Genomic DNA, 10,828 nt, shown 5'->3' with positions numbered 1-10,828 from the left:
ACCTCTAGAGAGGGATGCTGGGAAACAACTTTAGGAAAAAGATTATTTTTTACATGTCACTCTGTTGTGGTAGTCAGCTTCTAAAATGGCCCCCACATTCCATGCCTCCTGGTACTCATGCCCTTGTATAATTCCCTTTTCTTCAGTATAGGCAGGACCTATAACTTGCTTCTGATCCAGAACACAGTACCTATGATGGGATGTCACTTCGATGACATAAGATAGTGACTTCTGCCTTGCTAGCAGACTCTCTTCAATGGCCTTAAGAAGCAAGTTACCATTTTGGACAGACCTCTATGCTAGGACCCGAAGGCGACCTCCAGTCAGGATCAGAGGTCACCAGTTCAAAAGCCCCAGATGAACTGAGTTCTAATAATAAAACAGACCCGCAAGCAGATCCAACCTCACTGAGTCTTCAGGTGAGTCCTGTACCCCGACTGGTACCCGATTGCAGCCTTATGAAGTATCCAGTGCAGCTATACCTGTGTCCAGGTTGCTGACCCACAGAAACTATGAGAGTGTGTGCTGTTTTAAGTGGCCAAATTTTGGGATGATTTGTTATCCAACAATAACATACAACTGTTTCATTTTTCCTTAAATATATCCTTCATGTTTAATTAAGAATAAATTAGGGGCTGGGGCTGTAGCTCAGTGGCAGAGCACTTGCCTGGCATGTATGAGGCACTGGGTTTGATCCTTAGCAACACATGAAAATAAACAAATGCATTCTGGGCTGGGGTTGTGGCTTGAGGGTAGAGTACTCGCCTACCAGGCATGAGGCGCTGGGTTCGATCCTCAGCACCACATAAAAATAAAATATCAGGGGCTAGGGTTGCGGCTTAGTGGTAGAGCACTTGCCTAACGTGTGAGGCACTGGGTTCGATTCTCAGCACCACATAAAAAAAATGAATAAACAAAATAAAGGTATTGTGTCCATCTATAACTAAAAAATATTAAAAATAAATAAACTACAAAAAATTTTAAAGAATAAATCAGTTAAAAACACCTTCCAGCAGGGCACGGTGATGTAATCCCCAGCAACTCTGGAGACCGAAACAGGAGGATAGTGAGTTAGAAGCCAGCCTCAGCAATTTAGCAAGCTCTAAGCATTAAGTGAGACCCTATCTGAAAGTAAAAATTAAAAAGGACTGGGGATGTAGCTCAGTGGTAAAGCACCTCTGGGTTCAGTCCCCAGGACTGGAAAACAAAAAAAAAAACCACCCCAAACCTCCCCCAAAAAAACAAAAGCAATACTGACTTGACTTAATTTCCTTTCTTTCAGATTCCATATTCACAAACAACCTTCAAGTTATCCTTCTAGGCTCCCAATTGTTCCTAAACTGTTAAGAGGATGCCTTGAATAAGTCATCTAAGCATTCTGGTCATTGGAAATGAATATACTACCTTTTAAATAAATACAGTGGTCTTCTGGTCAATACTTGAGTCACCTATCAAGACGATTGAGAGAAGAGCATCAGCCCTGGCATAGTGGATCAGCTCTGGACATGTGAGGGCAGTTTGGGATGATTCCATTAAGCTCCTTGTTAGTATCTCAGGCCTGGTAATGAATTCCACCCATCCTGCCTGGTAACCTCAGTTACCAGGGTCAGGATTTCCCTTTTACCTGTAACAGCTTTTATAAACCAACAACAAAAACAACTGAAACAGGTCCTATTACAGAGCTCTACCTTGTCAAATTCAATCAAGTTTTAATGTGTGGGCTTTTTTAGTTGAGTGTTTCTTCAAAGCACAAAACCAACAATTTTCTTCAGTATAAGTAGTATTTTCCCCCTTTGTACCCAAACAATAGGCTCATATAGTTTAAAAACAAAAAACAAAAAACAAGCTGGGTATGGTTGTGCACGCCTCTAATCCTAGCAGCTCAGGAGGCTGAGACAGGAGGAGGCTGAGACAGGAGGATCCTGAAGCAACTCCGTGAGACCCTGTATCTAAATAAAATACAAAATAGTGCTGGGAATGTGGCCCAGTGGTTGAGTGCCTCTGAGTTCAATTCCAGTTGCCAAAACAAAAAAACTATTATGCTAGTTCTAATTTTTTTTAATCAAAATAAAAGTTCTTTAAATTTTGTGTTCAAGAGTTTAAGCATTTGACTTTTTCATTCTTTCTTCCCTTTTCCTCCAGATACAGATAGCCTTTTTTAACACTTTGACTTTGCTATCACTGGATTTCACTTAGGTTTCTAGATAGAGCATAATTCACTTGGTTTAACTGAAAATATGCAATTGTCCCATATTTTTGCTTCAACAACAGCCTGCAGTTAATTATGATCAAGAGAAAACTTGTCATATTTCACTACTTTTTCATATTTCACTAGATTACATAGTAGAATTATGAGTCAATTAAGTTTTCCCCATTTGTACTCTCTAGGTGTATGTGGAAATCCCAACATAAGAGTGCTGATTAAAGTCTTAATTCTTATGTATTCTGTGCACCCTTTTTAAATCATTCCTTATTTAAGAAATATTTCAAGGGGAAAAGCTCCAGAAGTAGACCTACCTATCTCCCTTCCACACAAGCTCCTACCCTCATTTTTTCCTTCCACCTCAAATCTTCAGAATCTTGGCCAAACTAAAAAAGCAGCTAAAGAAAGAAAGCAAGGGGCTGGGATTGTGGCTCAGTGGTAGAGTGCTCACCTAGCATGCACAAGGCACTGGGTTCAATTCTCAGCACCACATAAATGTAAAATAAAGATATCGTGTCCACCTAAAACTTAAGAATAAATATTTAAAAAAAAAAAAAAAAGAAAGAAAGCAAGGCTACAATGTGAGGCTGGTGTTAAAAACCTGTTCCTATGAGAGTTAGCATATGTCATTGCAGTGCTAACTCAAAAGATGCAAAAATTCATTGGGTTGGCAATGACTAAGTTAAAACAGTGCTAATAGATAACCCTTATTGATAGCTAAATCCCAAAATTTCCATAAAGGAGTTTTAATGTCTTATATCTAACTGTTGTGGGCAAAAGGCTGGATCTACCTTATCGACTGTCTGCCTGCTGAAAACCAAATTATGTTTTCAAATCTCCAGACCTGCCTCATTATCCTGAAACCAGATACTGATACACTAATCATGACAGAGCCCAGCAATCGCTGGTCATTCTTCCTCAGAACTAAAATCACATTCTTCAAATTATAAATGAAATCCAAATTAAGTAATGGTAATGTGTAACACAATTAGAGATGATAGAAAGTTGGTAAGAGTATAATTTTAAAGCAGCTTCTTTTGAGAGAATATACAGAGTTCTTAAAGTGTGCAGTTGACCACAAGTCCAGAATGGGAACCAGGCACTGTAGCACATGCTGTAATTCCAGCCTTTTGGGAGGCTGAGGCAGGAGCATTACAAGTTTAAAGCCAGCCTTAGCAACTTAGGGAAGTCCTGAGCAACTTAGTGAGACCCTGTCTCAAAATTTAAAAAAAGAAAAAAATTAAATGGCTAAGGATGTGACTCAGTGATAAAGTGCCTCTCTGGGTTCAATCCCCAGTACCCCCCCCCCCAAAAAAAGTTCAGAATGGTCTGGACTGTAGGGACTGGGGAGTGAAAATATTTAAAAGGGTCTGAATAAGTAGGCCCAAAATGAATTCATTCTAAAATAAATTCAACTTCCTACTTACTAGCAGCATGAATATTTACTTGTAGGAAAACTCTAGATTACACTGCTATGAAAAAAGTCCATTAATTCTTTGAATCAAATAATAAAAGCAGGAGAGAGAGGCCCTGCTAAGTGTGGGTGGTACTACTGACAGTTTGGTGGTTGGATTGGGCTTTTCAAAAATGATCACATTTGCAACATGAGTTTAACACAATATTTTGACTAGTGATTTCATGTCTGTAAAGGGTATTAATTGTTTGGGAATTTTCTCCAATGTTTAGAAGCTTTGTGTTTTGAACACATTGATTGATTAGTTAGTCTACAGCTGCTTCTGGGTGCTCAGCAATTTTCACTGTCTTGTTGCTATGAGACAAGGACGTCTCTGAATTCGCTAATGTGACAGGCATCAAGAAGAGCTGCTGGGCTCTGCCGACTAGCCACAGTGCCATCAAGCGGTCATTTAGCAAAACTGCTAGAGGAAATCGGTTTGTTTCCACTGTTCTCTAAACTCGTCTCTTTTCCAGATGAATTAGCAGATTAAGTGAACAGTGCAGAATTGTGTATTTTTTTATATATATATTCTACATACAATGAAGAATATTTTTCTGCAATAAATGAATCATGCCACAGTAAACAAAATGGCAAAGTTGAAAGCATGATAAATTGGATGGTCAAAGACATTGGTCTTGAGGGCCTCTTCTGAATGACAATGAGTTTGGTTTAGGTCTTTCAGTGTCTCTTCTGCTCTAAAAGTCTTTATTTCTTTGTTTCTCTTACATATGGTTCTTAGGGAGCAGCATAACCTCAAAGTTCATCCTGGTCAAGGATATCCAACAAATTTTGGTTATGTGACTTCAAAGTGAGTTTGAGCAAATGACAGCCAGGAGGGACTGTTCCCACAAGGAGGGGATTAATTGCTAAATTTATCTAGCAAATGACTCAGCTCTCCATGTGCTCGATGGAAATAGACCTGGTAAATTTGCCCTTCCTAAGCAAGAAGTCTGGCCCAAAACTTGTGATGGAAGACTCACAGGGAAGCTTATCTGTGTAGGATGTACTCTCAATAGCAGGTTGGTGGGATTAATGCTTTCACTGAGGATTAGAAGAAAGCAGTATTAGAATTCCACCTCAGAGGATGCATTCATTCTTTCTGCCTCCCTAATGGTTATGGGATCCCAGAACCAGGTGGGAGCACTATTCTGCTCTGCATCCTGCTTTCTATGGTCACCCACCATGGACGCCCATTTGGGGCCTATGTGACTGGATGTGTATAGTGCACCTCATTGTGTACCTGGTAAGACTGGGGTCATTTTTTTATTCTCTCCAATTGACTGTATCTTTGTGGCTTAATTCTAATTCTTTTCAAATAAATGTGAGGTGTGGTGAATGTTGTTCTTTTGTCATTGAAACTTAAGAAATTGTCAGTTAGTGCATTATATCCAGTTTCCTTCAACCTCAGGATCAAGTAAAATGCCAGAAATCCTGAATAGTAAACTAACCAAAAAAATACACTTTATTACATTCTTAGAGAACATAGCTGAATTTCATAAGACTTCGAGGCTTGCTTATGACTTTATTAACACTTTTGTCATTTGGGGGGGATTTGAAAAAACAACTCTACAACAGCAGCATCAGGCTGTCTCACTGAATTTCTACCTATTGGGTATCTCACAGAACACTGAAGACAGAATGGAGTTTCAAGATCACTTAGAATAGCCCAGTCCTGTGGTGCATATTTGTAACCCCAGTGACTCAGGAAGCTGATGTGGAGGATTGCAAGTTCAAAGTGGGCCTCAACAACTTAGAGAAACTCTGTCTCGAAAAAAAAAAAATTAAAAATCTGGGGGTGTAGCTAAGTGGTAGAACACTCCTGGGTTCCATTCCCATTACCCTCCACACACAAACGAAATCATCTAATATAACTCTTTAGTTTAAACCCAGACCTAAAGATTAGTAAAAATAAAATTGAAACAAATTATATTTTTTATAATATAATTTTAAAAAATAACATTCCATTGAAAAAGACAAAACCCAAAATCTATTGCAGGGGTCTTTTCTACTTTTTAACAAGTCCAAACGAAATAAATATATCTGGTTCGTTTTGTTAATTAGAGTACCATTTGCCAACAAAGAATTTGAAGTGGAGGAAAAGGGAGAAAGAAAAAAAATACATATACTATATTTTGAATTTGTTGGTTGAAGGAAGCATCTCAACTTAAAATTTTCAACTTTGTAGATGTTTTATAGATTCAATGTTTTGTTGTTATTCTTTGTCCAAAATACCAAACCTAGTTTTGTGTTATTTCCTGGTGTCTATGAAGTGGGAATGGACAGCTTCCCTCTCTGTCTGACATTAAGCAGCCCAAGTTCAAGAACCAAACCACAGCCAAGGGAAAAGTGAGGGCCAGCTCATTAAATTCTCTCTATACTTTTAAGAATAGCCAGATTTTTTAGACCTTACAATTTCAGCATAGTGGTCAGGAGAGCCATCAACAGTAGACTGGGGGTGGCCATTTGTATTTTCTAAGAAGACATCTGAAATGTCAAGGAAAGAGCCACAGACTTGCAGTCAGAGAATTGGAGTCTGACTGCCAGCCCTGTCACATTCCAATTTGTGGAAGTCACATAATTTTGAGTGCAGTTTTCACAGCTATAAAACAGATGATGATGATGATAAACATGTCACAGAATTGTTGAGGATAAATTGAGACAACACCTGTAAAATTCCTGAACAACAGGAGTTATTATTTGCAGCTCTTGTAGAGTATGAAGGTGTATACTAGTCTTGACTGTAAGCCCTTTATTGTTTAATTTTTTTAAAAAAGTTCTGAATATGATAGTTCTAGATTTGAAATAATGGAGACCTGGGAACCAGAGGAAAAAATCCTAAGTTATCACAGGCAAAGAATAGTGTGAGTTTGGCTAGGTACCTTTTGGTCAGCTGGAGAGAGATGAAGGGAGGGAAGCTGTGACTGGTAATGGCCTCGTGTCTGAGTTTCTGGGAGAAAGGGAAAGGGTGGATCCTACCTGTATATCCTGGTAGACAGTACTAGAGCCAGGCAGTTGAAGGTTCCCCCCGGCATGCCTAACAGGGAACCTGCTCATTTGCTTGCGTATAATTTTAAAAAGGGAGGTAAATGTCCTAGAAACAGTCTAAATGCGACAAAGGTATGAGGAAAGAATCACATTGACTTTAAATTTTCAAGGCTTTCATCAGCTGCTTGGATTAAGGAAGGATGTAAAGGAGACAGAAATTTAGGCAACCCTATAAGCATTCTTCCCCTGAGAATCCTAATCACCTTGCTGCAGTACACCTCTCAGCAAGTTCCAATATATGGAGCACTTTTTTGTAGGGGATTTAGCCAGTGATTACTTGGAAGAAGGTAATGTGAAAATACATACAGTGTTAACTCTTTCTAAATGCTGCACAGTAGAAGAAATGCACGTAGCTCAAATGAATGTCATGGAGAGTTTCATAGAATATAAGCCAATAGTTATAAATATTCAGTAGGAAGAAGAAAAAAATGAACAAACAGGATGAAGTGGAATCATTAATCAAAGAGTGTGTATGATTTATGCTTTTTTGGACCTAATATTAATAAAAAATAGGTAAGAATTTTTTATACACCTAATATAGTAAAAGGACAGCTGACTATCATTTGAAGTTGAGTACTTTTCCTAAAACATAAAGCAACTAGACAGATACTTCTCAGAAGAAGATATACAATTGATCAACAAATATATGAAAAAATGTTGTTCAATATCTTTAGTTATTGGAGAAATGCAAATCAAAACTACTCTTAAGATTTCATCTCACAACAGAATAGAAATAGAAAGAAATAGAAACAACAATAAGTATTGGCAAGGATGAGGGGGGAAAGGCACACTCATACATTGCTGGTGGGACTGCAAATTGGTGCAACCACTTTGGAAAAAAGTATGGAGATTCCTTAGAAAACTTAGAATGGAACCACCATTTGACCCAGCTATCCCATTCCTCAGGCTATATCCAAAGGACTTAAAATCAGCATATTATAGTAATGCAGCCACATCAATGTTTATAGTAGCATAATTCACAATAGCTAAATTGTGGAACCAACCTAGATGTCCTTCAGTAGACGAATGGATAAAGAAACTGGTATATATACACAATGGAATATTACTCAACATTAAAAGAGAATAAAATCATGGCATTGGCAGGTAAACAGATAGGGTTAGAAAATATCATGCTAAGTGAAGTAAGCCAATCCCAAAAATCCAAAGGCCAAATGTTCTTTCTGATAAGTGGGTGCTGATCCATAAGGAAGGGCAGGCATGGAAAAATGGAGGAACTTTGATTGGATAAAGAGGAGGGAGGAGGAGGTATGGGGGCAGGAAAGATGGTGGAATGAGATGGACATTATTACCCTAGGTACGTGTATGACTGCATATAAGTTTTGACATTACATCATGTACAATCAGAAATGAAAAGTTGTGCTGCAATTGTGTACAATGAATCAAAATGCATTCTGCCATCATATATACCTAATTAAAATAAATAAATAAATATTTTTTTTAAAAAGCAACTAGAATAAAAACCACAAGTATTACCAATAAATGGGTACATTTTACAAAATAACTCAGCTGAGTGAAAAAAGTGTAAAAAATTTGTCTTTATAGTTAAAGCTTTTTAATCTCTGACACATAACAATAATTGAAAGAATTCTGAGAAATTAGACAAAAGTATTTGGTGGATTTGAATTAATGGGCCAAGCAAGCTTCTTTTCCTTGGCTTCTCTGTCAAATGAATCATAGATTGAGTCTTTGGTTACAGTTTTGGCTATGGGAGGGATTTCTGAAATGCCAACATAGTTCTTTTTGGCCATCCTTGAACTTGTTGTGATAGTATAGGCATTGCTTCGGTAACATTTCATTGAGGACATGCAAAAAGTCTCTTTCATCCCTCTCCTAAAATTGGCATTATAAATTGAATACAGAGTAGGTTTAGAGGCTGAAGAACTAAAGGATATCCATGTGACAGCTGTGAAAACAAGGGAACTTTTCTTAAAATCTTGTTCATGGGGGTGCCACAGCTGAACTACATGAAAAGGCAGCCAAGAAAACAAGAACAACAGATTTAAAATGAGGAACATCTTGACTGTTTTCACTTTTGTCCTTGGGACAATGTTCATTGTCCTCCTCACTGTTCGGCCATCAGTGCCTATTCTCCAAATATACTTTATGACCTTCTGGTAAAATAAGATTATGAGGACAGATGGAATCACAAAGCCCACCAAGAAGTGGATGACAGTGTAAGCAGTTCCTTCCCAAGAGGAAGGGAGGAAATAGTTACAGTGACTGTCCCAGTTGGAGCCATAGAAAAAGAACACGGGGGTCACAAAGGCTGCATCAAAGATCCATGATGCTGCAATCATTTTCTTGGCTTTTTCTCTGGATACCTTGAAGCTCAGTGGGTAGACAATGGTGTAGAACCGGTCAATGCAGATGGAGAGGAGAACGTAGATCTGGACACCTGGAGTGAGATATTGAAAGTATCGCACCATCTTGCACATCGCGGTACCCAATGTCCACCTTCCAGTGGTGAACTGGAGCAGGACAAATGGAGTGCTGGCCACGCTTATGAGAAGGTCAGCACAGGCCATGGAGACCACAAAGTAGTTGGTGGTAGACTGAGTCCTCCTGCTCCTATGGATAACCAAACAAACCAGGGAGTTGCCAAAGATAGAAAACAACCACAGAGCCCCAAAGAAAATGCTGGCTGTGGCCACTTCCCCCGGTTTCAGTCCATATTGAAGGTCTGTTCTGTTGCTCGTCCAGTTGGGCTCCTCATATAAATCCATCAGGTCATGGCTTGGCAGAGGCGTGGCTGTTTCAGTGCAGCTGTGGTTCTGGAGGGACACCAGAGGTGTAGGAATAACCATAGGTGGCTTGCTGTGATCCATTCTGTGAGCAAAAACCATATTCACTTTTTTCCTCTTAGTTCTGGATAAGAAAAGAAGAATGAGGGCTCCTGTTAAAATGGTGTCATATAGACTGACTACTAAAACTAACAGTTTTATGACAGATTGGTTGTCATCTGTCAATGAGCAGGGCTTCTGCACTAGCAGGAAAACATAATTACTACCTGAAGAATTTCTACCCCCCCTCCATTTCTTTTTCATTTTAGAAAGAGCTCAGGCTCTCTCTGGACTCACCATTCTGACCCTCAATCAGATGTGGTAGAACTCATGTCACACCCTATCCCTGCACATGTCATTGTCTCCTTCACCCACTGAGGGTTCACGAGCTCACATCTGGCTCATGGTAAGTTTGTTACCACTAGCAGAAGAAGTGTTGGAAGTCTGGCCAACCAAGTGACAAGTTCCTAGATGTCATAACACACAATGAAGCTGCAAGAGAGGAAAGCTTGGGCAGAAGGAAACACAGACACTGGCTGTGGAAAAGGCAAATAGGAGTCTGTGAAAACAGACTGTCTGGCTTTGGAAGAGCCCTTACTGACTGCAGACCTTCTATTAGAAAAACATTATGGTAACACATGGAACAGTCAGCACTGCTCTTAATTTAATGACATCTGTAAACAGCTTCCTTTTCCAGAAGATGATGCAGTTCGTGTACTAACAGTGTGCTACCTACCAATGACGTTACTCTGATGTCATGGTATTGTTATTGCTTCATGAAAGAACATACAAACTGAAAAACATACGAGACATCCTCTCATGAGCAGATTACCAGAGACAGACAATTCAAAACAACACAATGTAATTGTTAACATTTCCCAAACAACTTTTAAAAGCTTATGATCCTTACGATATAAAATAATATTATAAAGTCTAGCCTTTATTTTATACTTTTTTGTATCATCCAGTGAGAAAAAAATTGACACTTTCTAATAGGTTCAAGAGATTTCAATAATTGTGGGTCAATTAAAATTGAAGTGATTTTAGTCATAGTTGGAGTATAAAGGTTTACTTTGGTCTGAATTAAGTAGAAAGAGAAAGTACAACTATTGAACCCACAAAAACTATAGCAACTATGATTATTGCGGTAAGAGGTAAAGATAAACACAGATGTTTTCAAAAATTTACCAATTAAAAGTAAAAGGCCCATGTGGGGTTACAGGCCCTGTGTTTGTTGTGCAGAGTCCACCAGCCTGTGCCATGAGGGGACGTGGCTCTGTCAATAGGCACTAGTGGGGACTATTTTCCCTCTGGTGGATTCCT

At 38.9% G+C, this 10,828-nt stretch overlaps 1 protein-coding gene across 4 annotated transcripts in view; it reads right to left on the bottom strand.

The window, feature by feature from the left end:
* Gpr19 (G protein-coupled receptor 19) overlaps nt 1–10,828 on the bottom strand; it is an 82,291-nt gene that overhangs the window by 36,101 nt on the left and 35,362 nt on the right. For 3 of the 4 annotated variants that reach the window (XM_040280975.2, XM_040280974.2, XM_078015220.1), the window contains one exon: nt 8,241–9,590. The exons of the other annotated variant lie outside the window; for it this stretch is intronic. In XM_040280975.2, the coding sequence (XP_040136909.2) occupies nt 8,321–9,590 (1,270 nt within the window). In that variant the 3' untranslated portion in view covers nt 8,241–8,320. Of the gene's footprint in view, nt 1–8,240; nt 9,591–10,828 lie in introns of those variants that run through there. 4 annotated transcript variants of the gene reach the window in all.

The sequence above is a fragment of the Ictidomys tridecemlineatus genome, chromosome 6 (genome assembly GCF_052094955.1).
Source record: "Ictidomys tridecemlineatus isolate mIctTri1 chromosome 6, mIctTri1.hap1, whole genome shotgun sequence".
Taxonomy (NCBI): Eukaryota; Metazoa; Chordata; class Mammalia; order Rodentia; family Sciuridae; genus Ictidomys; species Ictidomys tridecemlineatus.
Note: the sequence above shows the minus strand (reverse complement) of the source record. Positions and strands in the feature narration are given on the sequence as shown.